The 20,000-nt window shown below is 45.8% G+C and overlaps 1 protein-coding gene across 1 annotated transcript in view; it reads left to right on the forward strand.

Annotated features, from left to right (window-relative positions):
* sned1 (sushi, nidogen and EGF-like domains 1) overlaps positions 1 to 20,000 on the forward strand; it is a 44,727-nt gene that overhangs the window by 4,959 nt on the left and 19,768 nt on the right. The window contains exons 3-12 of the mRNA XM_062997125.1: positions 5,240 to 5,527; positions 5,617 to 5,757; positions 10,441 to 10,603; positions 10,823 to 10,948; positions 11,032 to 11,145; positions 11,897 to 12,010; positions 13,463 to 13,576; positions 14,934 to 14,975; positions 16,210 to 16,311; positions 19,545 to 19,637. Of these exons, the coding sequence (XP_062853195.1) occupies positions 5,240 to 5,527; positions 5,617 to 5,757; positions 10,441 to 10,603; positions 10,823 to 10,948; positions 11,032 to 11,145; positions 11,897 to 12,010; positions 13,463 to 13,576; positions 14,934 to 14,975; positions 16,210 to 16,311; positions 19,545 to 19,637 (1,297 nt within the window). The remainder of the gene's footprint in view (positions 1 to 5,239; positions 5,528 to 5,616; positions 5,758 to 10,440; positions 10,604 to 10,822; positions 10,949 to 11,031; positions 11,146 to 11,896; positions 12,011 to 13,462; positions 13,577 to 14,933; positions 14,976 to 16,209; positions 16,312 to 19,544; positions 19,638 to 20,000) is intronic.

Genomic DNA, 20,000 nt, shown 5'->3' on the forward strand with positions numbered 1-20,000 from the left:
GTTTTGGAAGAAGGGCATAACTTGGAGTGATGAAGGGCACGGCTTTGAATAAAGAAGAGACACTGAAGGCAGGGCATAGCTTGGGATAAAGGGCATAGCTTTGGATAAAGAAAAGCATGGTTTTGGAAGAAGGGCATGCCTTGGAGTGATGAAGGGCATAGCTTTGAATAAAGAAGGGCATGGCTTTGAATAAAGAAGGGCATGGCTTTGAATAAAGAAGGGCATGGCTTTGAATAAAGAAGGGCATGGCTTTGAATAATGAAGGGCATGGCTTTGGAGGAAGAAGAGACACTGAAGGCTGGGCATAGCTTGGGATAAAGGGCATGGTTATGGATAAAGAAGTGCCTGACTTGGAGTGATGAAGGGCATAGTTTGGATGAAGAAGGGCATAGCTTTTGAAGAAGAGCTTGGTCTTGGATGAAGGGCATGACTTGGAGTGATGAAGGGCATAGCTTTTGAGGAAGGGCATAGCTTAGGGTGTAGGGCGTGGCTTTGGATAGAAAAGGGCGTAGCTTTGGATAAACAACATGGTTTTTGATAAAGAGTATGGTATTGGATGAAGGACATGTTTTTTGTATAAAAAAGACTGTAAGAAACGACTAAAGAAAGGGTGTGGCTTAGAGCCGGGGTGTCCAATCTTGTTTGATCTTTTATACCGACCCGGTCCGAGTGACCCTGATTCCATCTGTTGGTCATCAGTTGTACCAGGTTAAGCTGGTCGGTCTTTGCGGATACGACCGGACGCCCCTGTGTTTGAGGGCTTATTGTAGGGGGCTGGTAGGGGGCGGGTGTTATTCTAATTCATCTCGTTCCTCCTGAGTTTACCGTGTCTGTGAGCGTGTGAACCCCGGGGTGTAAACGGGGTGTTTATGATGTTTGGCGTTCCTGCCTGAACGTAAATTCACCTCGACCGAGCGCAGGATTACTTCTGCAGGAGCAGCTCAGGACTGAGTGTGTTTTACAGGTACGAGTCGAGGGGTCGAAGGGTCGAAGGGTCGAGGGGTCGAGGGGTGATGCTCTACAGCCGAGTGGTCACTATCTTAATATGTACAAATATGATGAAAGGAAACATTTGTTTTACTACAATGATGTATTTGGGCCGCTGCTCATGGTTTCCTTATAACTGCTGCAACTACGACCTCTGCTGGCTGATCAATGGTGCTGCACGTGACTCTCCGTGCGCGATACGGATCTCCGTATGAACCTGTCCGGTGCAGGTGAAACATTTTCTGTTCCGAATTCACTGACATGTGAAGTCATCGCCGTCTTCTTTTACACGAACTACACAGATTCTAAAGGAGAACCTCCGTCCATCAAGTGCCCCAAGTGCCCGCTATGCCACTGTTTAAATCGGGGCATTCGGGTGGCCCGGCGGCGTTGAGATCTCCAGCTCACGAGTTGAAATCTCAGATCTGCTACCTGCCCGACAGGCACCTACATGCAGAAATGATTGGCTGACGTCTGCCAGGTGGAAGAGACGAAGGGATTCCTCATCACTGCTGCAGTTACGACCTCTGCTGGTTGGTCGAGGCACTGCACACAGACGGGGGATAACGGAGAGCAGTGCAGGACTCTCAGTACGCGATGCTGATCTCTGTGCAGGTGAAAAGAAGCGGTCCTGTCGAAGTATATGAAGATTATTATTTGTGTGCTCCTTAGCACGTTTGTTCTCAGTTCTGGTCTCTAATATCAAATGATTTTAAACAAAAAAATAATGAGGGTTTAATCTGGGACTCTCAGGCTGCGGTTTTATAAAGTCGATCCAGAACGGTTTATTTAACCTCGTCCAAATCCTAGCGGTTATAAAAAACCCACAGAAAAGCGGCTAATTAGGAGCTCGGCGAGATTCGTTCGCTAATTCAGCAGCGGTGTGGGTCTGTTTCCTCCCGGCCACCCAGTAACGGCTCGGATTCGGCTCCGGGTTCGACCCCGAGGATCAAAATAACCAAAAGATTTGGTTTCCCGGCCGTCTGTAAGACTTTATTATAATGTAAGTCGTTCTGGTTATTAACCGCGGGTTCGGATTCGCCGGGGTCGCGACCCACGCCGGTATGTCGTACCATCCTTCATCCCTCTCCTCCCGCTCCCGTTCCCTCGCCCCGCGTCTCCTCCATCTGACCCCCCGTACGGAGACCTGGAGTCCTCGCTCGGTTTCTCGGCGTCAACCCGAACCTGTCGTGGAGAGGAAGGGGAAGAGCGCGGTCAGCCAATTAACCGCACGCCCGCGCCGGCCAAGCAAAACTTCCTCCGCTGTTTTTACAGCTCAGGCCTCCGAGTTATGGTTTCCATACGGGTGTGGGGGGGGACCACGTGTCTCCGCCAGGAGCCGCCGCTTGAAGTGGCTGCCAGTAGCGCCGGAGAGGAAACGTCAGGAGTGAAGATCAGATCCCTCACTTCATGTGAACATTAATTCATTTTCTTATCCGCTTATCTAATCAGGGTTGCGGGGGGGTGCTGGAGCCTGTCCCAGCTTTTCAATGGGCGCAAGGCACACAGTAACACCCTGGACGGGGCGCCAGTCCATCGAAGGGCAGACACACACACACACACACACACATTCACCTATAGGGCAATTCAGTGTCTCCAATTAACCCGACTGCACGTCTTTGGACTGTGGGAGGAAACCGGAGCTCCCGGAGGAAACCCACGCAGACACAGGGAGAACATGCAAACTCCACCCAGAAAGGACCCGGACCACTCCACCTGGGAATCGAACCCAGGACCTTCTTGCTGTGAGGCGACAGTGCTACATACACACACACATACACACACAGATGTACACACACACATAGAAGTACACACACAGACGTACATATACACACATAGACACAGACGTACACATACACACAGACGTACACACACAAACATAGAACTGCACACACAAAAACACACACACACAGACGTACACTCACACACAGAAGTACACACATAAAAGTACACACACACAGACGTACACACGCACACAGAAGTATACACACACACAGATGTACTGTATACACACACATAGAAGTACACACACATACGTACACACGCACACATAGAAGTATACACACACACAGATGTATACACACACATAGAAGTACACACACAGACGTACACACGCACACATAGAAGTACACACACACATACACACACAGATGTACACACACACACACATAGAAGTACACACACACACATAGAAGTTCACACACACATACACACACAGATGTACACACACACACACACATAGAAGTACACACACACACATAGAAGTACACACACACATACACACACAGATGTACACACACACAGATGAACACACACACACAGATGTACACACACGTAAACACATCAAAGTACTTACACACATACACACACACACAAACAGATGTACACACACACACAGATGTACACACACATACACACACATAGAAGTACTTACACACACATACACACAGATGTACACACACACACACACGCATAGAAGTACTTACACACACACATACACACACAGACGTACACACAAAATGATTGAGCTCACCAGTGTGCCATGTTAAGAGTCATGCCCTTCTGCGTTGCCGTTTTGGCCAGCAGAGGGGGCATGAAGGTGCAGATGATTGATGTGATGTGATGATTACAGATAGATCTGGTCCTCATACCAGATTGGCACAGATTTTACGCCTGATGCCCTTCCAGACGCCAACTTCCTATTTCTATCCGGGCTTAGGACCTGCACTAACATTAGCCCATCATGCCCATGCAGGCGCCCGACTGGCTGATAGCACTGCTGAAATTCTGGCGCACTTTACCGCTGGGCACGTCTAGATCACGCTGCATCCTGCAGGTGCTAATGCTTTTATGTCGGTCAGAGTTGGCATGACAGTGGGCATCCTGTCAAGAGCACCAGCTAAGAACCCTTGATGGTGGTTTTTGGCAAGCTGGCGCAGGTCTCAGGTCTTGAAACCTCTCTCTGTTGGGACGTGGATGGCAGCCAGGGCAGGTGTAGGGGCGACCGGTGGAACAAGGGCGCGATCTGTTCCCTGATTGGAAGAGCGTGGGCGCGGCACGGAAAACCTCCTCAGCGCTTTGATCCTGCGGCGCTGAACACGGGGTGGCGTGTCAACACCCTGCTGGACGCCACTGCTCCTGAGTCAGCAGGTTCCAGACAAACAGCTTTCAGAGCCGCGAGTCTCTGACCAAAAATAGTTGGCCGTCCGTTCTCAAAAACAAACAGTATTAGAATAAAGCGACCACTAAGACTTCTCACGGGACTTGTGAAGTTTCTCTGTGTGTCGGAATTTGTGCCAGTTCAGTCGTTTGTATTTATACGTCTGGGCACTGATTGATCAGTCGGTGTTCCGGTTCATCCCAGAGATGTTGAGTGTGGTAGAGGTCAGAACTCTGTGCAGACCTTTATAGAGCTCACTTTGTGAGTTGAAGTCGTGGGAGGATGTGGTTTCTACCATGAGAGCAGGTTTATATGGAAAAAATGAGAGGACCAAGTACAGAACCTTGAGTGACTCCAATTGAAAGATTGCACAAAAGAGGAGCAGATCTCATTGATGACGTCTGATAATAACGGCCTTCCAGAGGACTGACCACCTTTGGATCATCTCAGCAATAGTGGGCTAGTGTGATAGATCGCCACAACACTGATGGATGGATGGATGGATGGATGGATGGATGATCTGATGGACGAATGGATGGATGAATGTATGGATGGACAAATGGATGATCTGATGGACGAATGGATGGATGAATGGATGGATGGATGGACAAATGGATGGATGAATGGATGTATGGATGGACAAATAGATGGATGAATGGATGTATGGATGGACGAATGGATGGATGGATGGATGGATGGATGGATGGATGATCTGATGGACGATTGGATGGATGGACGATTGGATGGATGGATGGATGGATGATTGGATGGATGGATCTTAGCATTATGCAAAGGAAGCCTCCACCCCAACATATATTAGGATTACGGCCTCGACTTAACTGACTCCTTGACGTCATTGACTAGAGCGTCTCAATAATCTGATTCTAAAGTTCAATTTTGGTTGGAATCTGCTCTACTTAGGAGCTCACTGGGTTTTGGATGGAAGCAAGATTTCATCTGCTCTGTGTATGTTGTGTTGTCCTGTTCCTGGTCCTGGTCTTGGTCCTGGAGGGACGTTGTTTCAGCCTCTTGAATCTTGAGCTTTGGTCCACTGTTCTTTTCATCCTGCTTTTCCTATTGTCCTTCATCTAGGTCAACAACAATGGCCTGGTGTCCTTCCTCAGAGAGGTCTCCCAGTTCACCCCGGTGGCCTTCCCAATCGCAGGAGACCGGAGGGTGGTGGCTCCATTCTGGGCCGACGTGGACAACCGGCGAGCAGGGACGGTGTTGTACAGAGAGAGCCAAGATCCTGCTATTCTGACTAGAGCTACAGAAGATATCCACCACTACTTCTCAGAGTTCCAAACGTTCGTGGCGACCTGGGTCCTGATCGCCACTTGGCATCAGGTCACGTTCTTTGGCGGGAGCTCTGAGACTCCGGTAAGGGTGCTGAGATAAATATAGCAAAATTTATTAATAAAGATCAGAAGAAGCTTCTCGTTCATTAAGGTTGGTGTTTTGTGTTGTAGGTGAACACGTTCCAGGTGGTGCTCATCACCGACGGTGAGATCTCCTTTACCATCTTTCAGTATCACAACATCACGTGGACCACAGGAATGCACGCCAGCAGTGGGGGCGATCGCTCCGGACTGGGGGGCATCGCTGCACAGGTAGTGTCCCAATTCATCATGAAGGTCCGATGATGTCTTAGGCTCAAGTACAGTTAGTTGGGGAATGTAAATCTTGCCCCAGGGATGGCTATAGAGATGGATGGAGGGATGGATGAATGGATGGATATAGATCTAGAGATGGATGGAAGGACGGATGGATGATGAATGGATGGATGAATGGACGGATATAGATCTAGAGATGGATGTATGGATATAGATATAGATCGAGAGATGGAGGGATACAGATAGATCTAGAGATGGATGGATGGATACAGATAGATCTAGAGATGGATGTACTGTATGGATATAGATATAGATCGAGAGATGGATGTATAGATATAGATCGAGAGATGGATGGATGGATACAGATATAGATCTAGAAATGGATGTATAGATATAGATCGAGAGATGGATGGATGGATGGATGGATACAGATATAGATCTAGAGATGGATGTATAGATATAGATCTAGAGATGGATGGATGGATGGATATAGATCTAGAAATGGATGTATAGATATAGATCGAGAGATGGATGGATGGATGGATAGATGGATGGATGGATGGATATAGATATAGAGATGGATGTCTATCTGGATGTTTATCTGGATGTCTATCTGGATTGATGAATGGATGGATGAACCAATGGACGAACAGACAGATGGATGGATATGAATAGTCAAGTCAAGTCAAGTCAACTTTATTTATATAGCGCTTTTTACAATAGACATTGTCTCAAAGCAACTTTACAAAATCCAGGACCAACAGATACAAAAACCCCTGTTGAGCAAGCCGCGGGCGACTGTGGCAAGGAAAAACTCCCTGAAAATTACAGGAAGAAACCTTGAGAGGAACCAGACTCAGCAGGGCCCATCCTTCTTGGGTGGTCTGGAGGATACTTTAAATAAATACACGATTTACACAAAGCATACAAACACAGAATTAAATGATCTAAAAGTTATAACTGGTAATAAATAGATAAATAAATAAATAAATAAATAATAATAGAGTTGTTATTCGCACTAGTCTTCAATAAAGTCTGTAGTGAGTTCTTGTCATTCTTGGTGCAATTACTCCAGAACCGTCACATCCGGCAGGAGCAGCGTCGTTGTCACGGCAGTCTCGACTTTAATCCTTAACCTCGGCGGGTGAACAGGTTTCCATCAGAACGCCTTTGGAGTAAAACAACAAAGAATGTAGTTAATAATGTACAATGCTAGTTGAGTAAGTTTTACAGTTTTACAGAGAGCTTTAGACTCCGGCAGCCCTAAATATTACAGCATAACTAAAAGGGAGAGCGAGCAGGTAACAAGGTCATGAAGGCTTTCACAGGACATCAGCGCCCACCTCCCCACCGTCATCAAACCTGAGTGATCGGACAAGAGAGGCAGAACGACAGCAACCCAACATCCCTGATCACCACAAGTTTCTATGACCAAGAACCCCCAAGCTCTGCGCCTTTGTCTATACTAATCTAAAGCCTGAGAAAATAAATATGTTTTCAGTCTAGACTTAAACATTGAGACGTGTCCGAATCCCGAACAGAGGCAGGAAGATTATTCCAGAGTTGTGGAGCTTTGTAAGAAAATGCTCTTCCACCAGCCGTGATCTTTTTAATTTTAGGAACTATAAGTAACCCTGCATCTTGTGAACGAAGTGGACGCGCTGGGCTGTAGTGATTAATAAGTTCACTCAGATACTGTGGAGCCAGACCATGTAGCGCTTTATAGGTTAGTAAAAGTATTTTGTAATCAATGCGGAATTTAACTGGCAGCCAGTGTAGAGATGATAGAACAGGAGTAATATGATCAAATTTTTTAGTTCTAGTTAGCACTCGAGCTGCTGCATTTTGAACTAACTGGAGTTTGTGTATTGATCTACCAGAGCATCCAGTTAGAAGAGCATTACAATAATCTAAAGGAGAAGTTATAAATGCATGGATCAGTTTTTCAGCATCATTAACAGATAGTATATTTCTTATTTTAGAAATGTTACGCAAATGATAGAAAGCAACTCTAGTAATATTATTAACGTGTGTATCAAAGGAGAGATCTGAATCTATTGTGACACCCAAGTTTTTTACATCTGGGCTGGGAGTAACAGAGAACGTGTTTAAGTTTAGCACCAGGTTAGACAACTTGTCTCTTGCAGCTTTAGAGCCAACAAGTAAAACCTCAGTTTTATCTGAATGAAGTAAAAGAAAATTACACGACATCCAGTTTTTTATGTCGTTTACACTTTAATCTTCTATCTTACTGATTGTGTCAGTATCATTTGGTTTGGCTGATATATACAGCTGTGTGTCATCTGCAAAGCAGTGAAATGTTATGCCATGTTTATGAATAATTTCACCTAGTGGAAGCATATAGAGTGTAAATAATAGCGGTCCCAGTACCGACCCCTGTGGAACACCACACTTTACTTTTGTAGTTTCCGAGCATTTATTATTTACATAAACAAATTGCGAGCGGTCAGTCAGATATGATTGAAACCAAGAGAGTGCGAGTCCTTTAACACCTATTGTATTTTCTAGCCTCTCCAGTAAAATGTTCTGATCGACCGTATCAAACGCTGCACTAAGATCTAATAGAACAAGAAAAGAGACACATCCATTATCAGAAGACATTAACAACTCGTTAACTACTCTAATTAATGCGGTTTCTGTACTATGATTGGGTCTAAATCCCGATTGAAATTTTTCATGAATACAATTTTCATTCAAATAAGAGCATAACTGTTTGGAAACTACTTTTTCTAATATTTTAGAGACAAAAGGAAGGTTTGAAATTGGCCTATAATTAGCTAGTACATGTGGATCAAGATTAGGTTTTTTAATCAGGGGTTTAATAACGGCACTTTTAAACAGTTTAGGTACATACCCAAGGCTAAGGGATGCATTGATTAATGTAAGCAGGGGCTCTACAATAGCTGGGAGTAAATCTTTAAGTAAACGAGTTGGAACAGGATCGAGTATACACGATGATGACTTCGATGATTTAATCAACACAGTTAGTTCATTTTGGGAGATTGGATTAAAGGAATTTAGTTGGATTAACTCGTTACTGTTATCATCACTGTTCTCACCAATGCTGCTCGGAGTCCATACTTAACATTGGCAGGTGACACACTCTGACTCTGAAGTCGTATTTTTTCTATCTTGTCATTAAAGAATTGTAAAAAATCATCACTGGTACAGTCGGGCGGTATATTAGATTCAGTTTCATTGATGTTTTTAGTTAATTTGGACACTGTCTCGAAAAGGAATCTAGGATTGTTTTTATTTTTCTCTATTAGGGACGAATAATATAAAGATTTAGCTTTTATAAGTGCATGTTTATACTCAGTTAGAGCATCTTTCCAAGCAATCTTATACACCTCCAGTGTAGTGTGACGCCACTTGCGTTCTAATTTCCGTGCTGCTTGTTTAAGTGCGCATGTGTGGTCATTGTACCAAGGAGCAAGTTTTTTCTCCCTAATCAGTTTAGTTTTGAGTGGGGCTACGTTATCTAAGGTTGTGCGCAGTACGGTCTCTAGGTGTTGAGTTGCCTGATCTAGTTCTTTAGGTTCTGATGCTGGTATATTTGGTAATTCTGGTAGGCAGTTTATGAACGCTGCTGCAGTTGCAGATGTAATAGTGCGCTTATATTTAAAACGATGTGGTTGCTGTATATTATTGGACAGGGACACTTCATAGATTAGTAGGGAGTGATCAGAAATTAAGTCATTCTGTGGTACAATTTCCAGGTTGTCTATGTTTATACTTATATAAGTAAGTATTAAATCTAAGGTATGTTTACAGCGGTGAGTGGGTCCTGTTACATTTTGGGTAAAGCCTAGAGATTCTAAAATAGAATCAAACGCAATTTTGAGTGGATTACACTTATCCTCATAATGAATATTAAAGTCACCAACAATTAAAGCTTTTTTAGTTGATAAAACTAATTTAGAAAGAAAATCAGCAAATTCCTTAAGAAATTCTGAGTAAGGACCAGGGATATAGAGATGGATGGATGGATGGATGGATGGATGATGGATCTAGATATAGAGATGGATGGATGGATGGATGGATGGATGGATGGATGGATGATGGATCTAGATATAGAGATGGATGGATGGATGGATGGATGATGGATCTAGATATAGAGATGTATGGATGGATGGATGGATGGATGGATGGATGATGGATCTAGATATAGAGATGAATGGATGGATATAGATGTGGATATAGATGAATGGATGGATGGATGGATGGATGGACGAATGGATATAGATATAGATATAGAGATGGATGGATGGATGGATGATGGATGGATGAATAGATGATGGATGGATGGATGGATGATGGATATAGATCTAGAGATGGTTGTAAGGATGGAAAGGTGGATGGACGGATGGATAAATGGATGGATGGATGATGGAAATAGATATAGAGATGGATGGATTGATGGATGGACGGACAGATGGATGGACGGATGGATATAGATGTGGAGATGGATGATGGATGGACAGATGGATGGATGGATAGATGGATGGATGGATTGGTGGATGATATAGAGATGGATGGATGGATGGATGGATGGATGATGGATGGATGATGGATGATGGATGGATGGATGAGTTAGGACTCACTCGTGTACTCTCGGCTCTCTGAGAGAACTGTCCCACCTCTACGCTCTCTTCCTAGGCAGGTTTTAACGCCGGTGACGGGAAGCGCTATTTCAACATACCCGGTTCTCGGACCGATGACGTGGTAAAGGTGGAGGCCACCACGAACGTGGGATTTCCCGGCCGCTGGGTATTTCGTATCGACGACGCCCAGGTGCAAGTGGGCAGCTGCAACGACTCGGGTGAGTATGTGGACGCTCCTCCTGGTTACTGACAACAAATCCTATCAAGTGTATAAGTGTTGGCTCAGGTGATGGATGGATGGATGGATAGATGATGGATGGATGGATAGATGATGGATGGATGGATGGATGGATGGATGGATGGATGGATGGATGGATAGATGATGGCTATAGAACCACTTGAGTCACCGACTAAAAGTCTTTTTTCTTTGTTCTTAGCGGCGGTGTGCCCACATCTGAGACCGTGTCTGAACCGAGGCCACTGCATCGATGACTGCATGACCGGAAACCCCTCGTTCACCTGCTCGTGCTTGGCGGGCTTCACCGGCCACAGGTGCCAGATAGGTAAGAAGATGGTGATGCCACCCTCCAGTGCCCTAAAATCACTACCACGGGGGTCACGTGTCACGTTCTGTGTGTTCCTGTAGATGTTGACGAGTGTTCCTCGTCGCCCTGTCAGAACGGAGGCACGTGTACAGACCGGGTCAACGCGTTCGCTTGCCGGTGCCCGGCGGGATTCAGCGGAGCTCGCTGTGAGACGGGTAAGACCGCCATACAAATCCCTGAACATGCCAAGGGGTTGTGTTCTAATCCCAATGTGCTTTGATGTATCTGGGATTTCCCATTTGCACTTTGGTGACCTCTCCACATTCTAACCCATTTTTGAGGCATTCAGATGGCATCGGTGTGGCACAAACCAGACCAGAATGATGCAGAAACATTCAGATGGCATCGGTGTGGCACAAACCAGACCAGAATGATGCAGAAACATTCAGATGGCATCGGTGTGGCACAAATCAGACCAGAATGATGCAGAAACATTCAGATGGCATCGGTGTGGCACAAACCAGACCAGAATGATGCAGAAACATTCAGATGGTATCAGTGTGGCACAAACATTCAGATGGCATTGGTGTGGCACAAACCAGACCGAAATAATACAGAAACATTTAGGTAGCATCAGTGTGGCACAAACATTCAGATGGCATCAGGGTGACACAAACCAGTCCAAAATGATGCAGAAACATTCAGGTGGCATCAGTGTGGCACATAAGCGAACCCCTGCAGACTCTCCTGGCGCTCGGCGGGCCGCTGCCTCCCGTTCCCACAATCGGGCCTGCTGAGATGTTTCAGACCTTTAATAGGTTTCACAGCCAGGAGCTCAGGAGCTCAGACCTCCAGACTGAGGGGAACGGTGGGGCGGATATATTTATCAGCTGAGTAAATATCCTGTGTGTGTGTGTGTGTGTGTGTGTGTGTGTGTGTGTGTGGACGTACACGTGTTGCCTGCAGACGTTGACGAGTGCCAGGAGAATCCATGCCTGAATGGTGCGAGATGCATCCAGGGTTCAGGCAGCTACACCTGCGAGTGCCAGCCGGGTTACACAGGTCCTCTGTGTGAGACAGGTGAGAGCGGTGCGGCATTTTACTATTTACTTTCTTTTCTCTCAGTTTAGTCGTAGCCAGTTCCTCTTCCTCTGCTGGAGACCCCGTCCACTTTTTGTCCTGTCTTTTCCCACCCAGTAGACTGGTGGCTGATGTGCCTGCTAGGGGGCGCCCAACCGACCAGTAGCAGAGCTGAGAGGTTCAGCCCAGTTCTGGTGTGCTAGCGGAATATCCTGGTTTTGTACAGGTCTTAGCTGGTATTGATCTCAGTCTTGTCCAGGTCTTAGTTGGTATAGTTCCTGGTCTTGTCTTGGTCTCAGTTTGTATGGATTCTGACCTTGCTAAGGTCTCTGTTGGTGTGGATGTCAGTCTTGTCTTGGTTTCAGTTGGTAAAGCTTTTGGTCTTGTCTAGATCTCAGTTTGTGTGGATCCTGGTCTTGTTTTGGTCTAAGTTAATGTGGATTCTGGCCTAGTCTAGGTCTCAGTTGGTAGGGCTCTTAGTCTTGTCCTGGTCTTAGTTGTCTAGGACTTAGTTGGTATGGCTCCTGGCCTTGTTGAGGTCATAGCTGGTAAGGATGTCAGTCTTGTCTAGGTCTCAGTTGGTATGGCTTTTGGTCTTGTCTAGATCTCAGTTTGTGTGGATCCTGGTCTTGTTTTGGTTGTCTTGGTTGGTATAGTCCCTGGTCTTGTTCTCACTTGGTATGGCTCTTAGTCTTGTGTAGGTTTCAGTTGGTATGGATCCTGACCTTGCTGAGGACTCAGTTGGTTGGGATGTCAGTCTTGGTCTTAATTGATAAGGCTTTTGATCTTGTCTAGATCTCAGTTTGTATGGATCCTGGTCTTATCCAGGTCTTAGTGGGTATGTCAGTTGGTATAGATCCTAGCCTAGTCTAGGTCTCAGTTGGTATGGCTCTTGGTTTTGGTCTCAGTTTTCTAAGTCTCATTTGGTAAAGATCTTGGTCTTGTTTTGGTCTCAGTTGGTATTAATCTCAGTCTTGTCTACGTCTCGCTTAGTATAGATCCTGGTCTTGTCTTGGTCTCATTTGCTATGGATCCTGGTCATGTTAAGGTCTCAGTTTGTATTGGCTCTTAGTCTGGCCTTGGTCTTAATTAATCTTGGTTTTGTCCCTGTCTTGTTTGGTATGGGTCTTGGTCTTGGTTGGAGATGTAAAGGCACCTCTGTTTTTTAGCGTTAATCACACCCTGTCCTTCACGTGACAAAGATCTCCTCGCTAAACAACCTGGACCCTTCAGAGATTAAACTGAATCCTGGTAGGGAACCTGTTAGAGCTGAAAATCGTATAATCCCTGATCCTACATGAGACTGGATTAGTCTTAATGCCGGACACCTGCCTGGTGTGACCGTACACCTCTGCTATCTTTGATACATCAATGTTAAATCAATAGGAGAGGTTCTGGAGATGTTCAGGAGATTAATGAATAAAATGTGTGTTTTTGTGTTTGTGGGTCCAGAGATTAACGAGTGTGAGTCGACGCCGTGTCTGAATGGAGGTGTTTGTGAGGACCAGGTCAATAACTACACCTGTACCTGCACCGCAAACTTCACTGGAAGCCACTGTGAGACAGGTGAGCGCTTCTGAGTGACGAGGATGGACAGGATCAGGGAGGAGGTTAGTAGAGGGGCGGAGCAGGTAGACAAAGTTTGGGAGGAGAGATTGAGATGGTCTGAGCATGTGCAGAACAGGGGTGAGAGTTCTATCAGGAGAAGGTGCTGAGGAGGATGTTCAGGACATGGTGAGATGGAGACGAACAGCCCGCTGTAGCGCCCCCTAATGGGAGGATAAACAAGATATGATTCTTATAATATGAATCATTCATTCATTGTCTGTTTTGCCACTGCTTTATCCCGGTCAGGGTCACAGTGGGTACAACTCGTTGGGCGAAAGGCAATAAAAACACCCCGGACAAGGTCATGAGTCCATCTCAGTCTAGTTAACCTGACTGCATGTTTGTGTACTAAGGGAGGAAACCGGAGCTCCTGGAGGAAACCCACACAGAAAGGACCCGGACCAAACCCAGGGAATTAAACCCAGGACCTTCTTGCTGTCAGGTGACAGCTGTCCATGTTTGATTTACTCACTCCAGTGGTTCAGACCCAGATCTTTGTAGAACTTCTCTGTAGAACTTCTCTGTAGAATGTCTCTGCTGAATGTCTCTGTAGAACGTCTCTGCTGAACGTCTCTGTAGAACTTCTCTGCTGAACGTCTCTGTAGAACGTCTCTGTAGAACTTCTCTGCTGAACGTCTCTGTAGAACGTCTCTGTAGAACTTCTCTGCTGAACGTCTCTGTAGAACGTCTCTGTAGAACTTCTCTGTAGAACTTCTCTGTAGAACTTCTCTGTAGAACTTCTCTGCTGAACGTCTCTGTAGAACGTCTCTGCTGAACGTCTCTGTAGAACATCTCTGTACAACTTCTCTGTAGAACTTCTCTTTAGAACGTCTCTGTAGAACGTCTCTGTAAAACTTCTCTGTAGAACGTCTCTGTGGAACGTCTCTGCTTAACGTCTCTGCTGAACGTCTCAGTGGAACTTCTCTGTAGAACGTCTCTGTAGAACTTCTCTGTAGAACGTCTCTGTAAAACTTATCTGTAGAACATCTATGCTGAAAGTCTCTGTAGAACATCTCTGCTGAACGTCTCTGTAGAACATCTCTGCTGAACGTCTCTGTAGAACGTCTCTGTAGAACATCTCTGTAGAACGTCTTTGCTAAACGATCTGTGAAACAGAGCTGAATTAAAGCTTCCTGTCTGAAGCTGCTTTCGAACCCTGCTCAGGTCCTGCTCCCCGAACACCAGGCGCTGATTTTATTTCCTTCCACAATTGGACCGTTTATCAGGATCGATTATTGCTCGACTCGCCAAACAAAACTTTTCCTGTGTTCTCTTTCTGAACGGTAACGTCGACCCTCTTCTTCCTTTCTAACAGAGCTAGTGATGGTGACCAACTCCTCTACTGCTAATCACACAGGTAACTCTTAACTTCTTTATTTACTAGTTTATTTTTCCCTTTTTCTCTTAGTTTAGTTGTAGCCAGTTCCTCTTCCTCTGCTGGAGACCCCGATGGTGTACGAGGAGGGTATATCCTCCTGACACACCCTCCCTCCGACGCGTGCGCTCCACCGACAAACAAGACATGGACAAGACCAATATTCATACCAACAAGGATCCACCTCAACTGAGACCAAGACAGGACCAAGATCCAAACAGTTGAGACCAGGGCAAGACTAAGAGTCATACCAACTGAGACCTCAGCAAGCCCAGGAGCCATACCAAATGAGACCTAGAAAACTGAGACCAAGACAAGACCAATAGCCATACCAACTAAGACCTAGACTAGGCTAGGATCTACACCAACTGACATACCCACTAAGACCTGGCAAGACTGAGACAAGACTGACATCCACACCAACGAAGACCTGGACAAAACCAGGATCCATACCAACTGCCACCAAGACAAGACGGATCCATATAAACTAAGACTAAGACAAGACCAAAAACTATACCAACTAAGACCTGGACAAGATCAGGATCAACATCAACTGAGACCAAGACAGGACCAAGATCCAAACCAGTTAAGACCAGGGCAAGACTAGGAGCCATACAAACAGAGACCAAGACAAGACCAGGATTTATACCAACTGAGACCTAGACTGGTCCAGGAACTATACCAACTGAGACCAAAACAAGACCGAGATCCTTACCAAACAAGACATGGACAAGACCAACATCCAAAGCGATTAAGACAAAACCAGGATCCATACCAACCAAGACCAAGACAAGACTGACATCCACACCAACGGAGACCTAAACAAGGTCAGGGTCCATACCAACTGAGATCAGGACAAGGCCAGGAACTATACCAACTAAGACCAGGACAAAGCTAAGAGCCATACCAACTGAGACCTAGACTAGGCTAGGATCTATACCAACTGACATACCCACTAAGACCTGGACAAGACTGAGATCCATACCCACTGCCACCAAGACAAGACCAGGATCCATATAAACAGAGACCAAGACAAGACCAAAAACTATACCAACTAAGCCTCTAAGACCCCGCCCACTATTTAGTCCCGTCTTTTCCCAACCAGCAGGCTAGTTGCCGATTTTGTCTGCTGAGATCGGAATCATGTTAAAGCATGTTATCAGACCCTTGATGCTCTTAACACTCATCCAAGTCCTGACGTTCTCCTCTGGTTTAGATGTTTGTGAGGGAGGAAGCTGCCGACAGACCTGCAAGCTCGACGACTCCGGGAACTTCAGCTGCACCTGCAGACCAGGTTACTACGGAGACGACTGCGAAGGTACGAGCGTAGAGGATTCCCAAATACCGAGAAAGCAGCAGAAGTGAGGGCGTGTTGGTACTCGTCAGCTTTTGGTTCTATTAAACCGCGTCGTTATAGGAAGCGTGAAGCTTCCTTTCCAACCCTGGTGCGCCGAATTAGCGGACAGAGACGCCTGAGCGGGTCCTTCCTAAAAATGATCAAAGAAAACATTTGGTTTTCCAAATAACGTTTCTCATTGACGGTTCTTTAGAGAACCATTTTGAAGGCGTGGCCATAATTGCTGAAATCAAATGTCAGCTACTGAATCATTGAATCATTCTAGTTAGCTTTAAGGCTACGCATCGTATGGCGCCCCCGGAGCCGAGATATTAGGGGCCTTGTGCAAGGGCCAAACAGTGGCAGCTGGGCCACGGCTGTCCCACTTCATGGCTCAGTTTTTTTGTCCTGACAATGCAAAACACAGCAAAATGGATAAAGGAGTCATAATGCACCAGAAATTCCTGCTGGTCACCAAAGAAGCTCCTCTGTTCTCTCAGGTTAAGAACTTTGCTCAAGGGCCCAACAGTGGCCACCAGGTAGCGGTGGGGCTTGAATTAGCAACCTTTTGATTGCTAGTCCAGTACCTCAGCCGCTCAGCTACAACTGCCTACATAACTTCTGGTTGTGACCCAATACAAGGAAAGATGTTGACTTACTCATGGGTCCAACAGTGACATCTTGGGACTCAAACCAGCAACCCTCTGATCAGTACTTTAACTGCTGAGCCACTCTACCAGGTCTAGACAGGAGTCCTTTCTCTTGTTGGTAAACTCATAAAAGCGGCTAAACAGCATTTATGTTCGTGCGTAAGTAAACTGGGCGCGGCCGTGTCAGATCGAACTATACCAGCTCCGCCATGCAGCCACTGTTGGGCCCTTCAGCAAGGCCCTTAATATCTCAGCTCCAGGGGCACCATATAGTGGCTGACCCCAGTGCCCCCAGCTTCCAAAGAAGTAAGGATGTGTGGAAGAAACCTTTCCTTACTGGTTTTGCAGCCTGGCTTTAATGCTAACTGGAACGATTGACATGTTTGCTAGCACAGTAGCTAGCTGACGTTTGATTTTAGAAAGTATAGCTGCACCTTCTTTGTGGAACCGACCAAAAATGGTTCTCTAAAGAACCATCAATAAAAAGGGTTATTTGGGAAACCAAAAGGAACCAAAAGTCTTTTTGTGTTTGTATTGTTTTGGAGAGAACCTGCACCCTTGGACATCAGTGCCGCTCAACATCTAGGCTAACTCCGAGACTCCCAACCAGTCCAACCCTGCACCCTTGGTACGTCTGGTTCCCCTTGTGAGGAGCAGACGGTGCAGCAGAAGCTGTTACACCACAGGAATTTGAAGCGCCTGTACAGGATGAGCGTAATTATCCGTTCCGACGCGGCCGCGCCCGGTTTACTACGCGTCCCTCGGAGCGACAGGCACTTGATGTTCCAACATAATCGCTTTATAGCCACTTTTACGAGTTTACCAACAAGAGGAAGCGCTCGTGTCTAGACCTGGAAGGTGCCTGACGTTTAACGAGATGGCACCTACGCTTGGAATTCACTTCCTGGGTATTAAGCTGGAGAGGAATGCCAAAGATGTGCCAACCTGTGCAGATCCAGTCTCACAGTCCTGGCGCTTGGATGTTTTACTCTGGCGCCTCAAAGATTCCTTGCTGTTGAGGACATTATAAAGGTGTAGGACCTTCAGTGGAGACCAACATAAGACCAAGACCAAATATCTGCATGATGATCCATTAGTTTGTCTTCTTTGAGGTCTTCTCAAAAGTCCTCGCCAGCACTGAAGATCTTCCTGTCCAGCCTTCTCATCCTTAAAGAACCACAGAGAAGACCACAGTTCTCGTAAAGAATCAGATCATTACCTCTGAAGATCTGGATATCTCTTCTAGTTCATTCTTGCTCTGCCAAATGCCTTGGATCCTTTGGTGTCAATAATTGATGCGAGGAAGTAAAAACCCTCCACCCCTTGGACATCATCTCCATCAGTGGTGAAGTTAGTGGTCTGTAACGTTGCTGTTACCTTTTTTCTTCTTCTTAATGAGCTGAAGGCCGTCTTCTCACTCTGTTCTTCAACGTTCCTCATAAGAACCTTCAGGTCTACCTGATTTCCTGCTATGATTGTGTCATCCACATATCAAAGGTTGAATCTTGAATCCTAGATCATTTTCTTCCAGTTCTGCTTCAGGAACATTGACAGAACTCCTGTTGGTCCTCTTGATGACTGTACTGTAGACATTTTTCATTGGAGAACGATGAGATGCCTTGGAATTCCCATGTTCCTTTGGACCTCTCATGATTTTGTGTGGTCAATAAAGCTTTAACAAAGCATGTGTTGACCTCATCTTGAGTTCTTTGGCTGTTCTGCGATGATATCTCTGGTTCCTCAACCTTTACTCTAGTCTTCATTATGATTTCACTTGGGTGTGATATGAAGGAGATTGTGCAAGAGCTTTGCTTTTAGGATATTTACTGACCTCTCCCAATCTGATGACCATTGGTTGGTTTCCAGATTTCCAGATACCTTCCCGCCCGGAGGAACTTGGAAGGTGGTCTTCAGAAGAGGAGTAGCTAGGAGCCCCCGTGAGATGAAAGCTGAGGGCTCAGCTGAATTAACGTCCTATTAATGACCTGCGGGACCAAACGTTCCAATAAAAATTGCGTGTTTTTTATTAGCAACAAAAACAAAAATCCCCCCCCCCTTTACGTGAGCCCCCCCGGACTTCAGAAGGAAGCCGTTCAGCAGCGTTACGGGCGCTCGCATTGATCCGGTTCATGTTGAGAAGAATGAATCCAGTGGTGCCGTCTGTGTGGACGCTGAATCCTGACTAACAGCCTCCAGAACTCGATGACCTGTGTGAGAGGAGATGTGGGATAGAACGACCCAGGAGAAAAGTAATACACAGTAATACATTAAACTCCACTCAGAGGAGGAATCATTCCAGCACATGTGTTTCCTGTCTGGTTACACCACCACTGACTGATGTTATAATACCATATCAATACTGTAATGCATCAGCACCAGGAAACGCTCGGACCGCTGTGAAACACCCGCGTCTAATACTGGATTCACGTGTTACAGCCACGGCAGCTGCTCACATCTGCAATAAATCCATCATATAAAGGAAATTCTACACCGCCAGCTTTGCAGCAGTAGTTTAGGGAAGGACCCAGAGTGGGATTAATCCCTGTGTTTGGTTTCTCTCTGCAGAAGAGTGTCTGTGTCAGAACGGAGGAGTGTGTGTGGATGTGAACGGAACCTGTGAGTGTCCCACCGGATTCACCGGGATCTACTGTCAGTTTGGTACGTGATCACACCAAAACACTCGGACGCTTCAGTTAGAAATATGGTAGACAGACAGACAGACAGACAGACAGACAGACAGACAGACAGACAGACAGACAGAAAGACAGACAGATATAAAAATAGACAGACATATAGAAAGATAGATTGATATATAAATAGAAAGACAGAGACTGATCGATAGATAGACAGACAGATAAATAGCTAGATAGACAGACAGACAGACAGACAGATAGATAGACAGACAGACAGATAGATTGACAGACAGACAGACAGATTGACAGACAGACAGACAGATATAAAAATGGACAGACAGACAGAAAGATAGACTGATATATAAATAGAAAGACAGAGACTGATCGA

Source organism: Trichomycterus rosablanca, chromosome 6, assembly GCF_030014385.1.
Source record: "Trichomycterus rosablanca isolate fTriRos1 chromosome 6, fTriRos1.hap1, whole genome shotgun sequence".
NCBI classification, from domain to species: domain Eukaryota; kingdom Metazoa; phylum Chordata; class Actinopteri; order Siluriformes; family Trichomycteridae; genus Trichomycterus; species Trichomycterus rosablanca.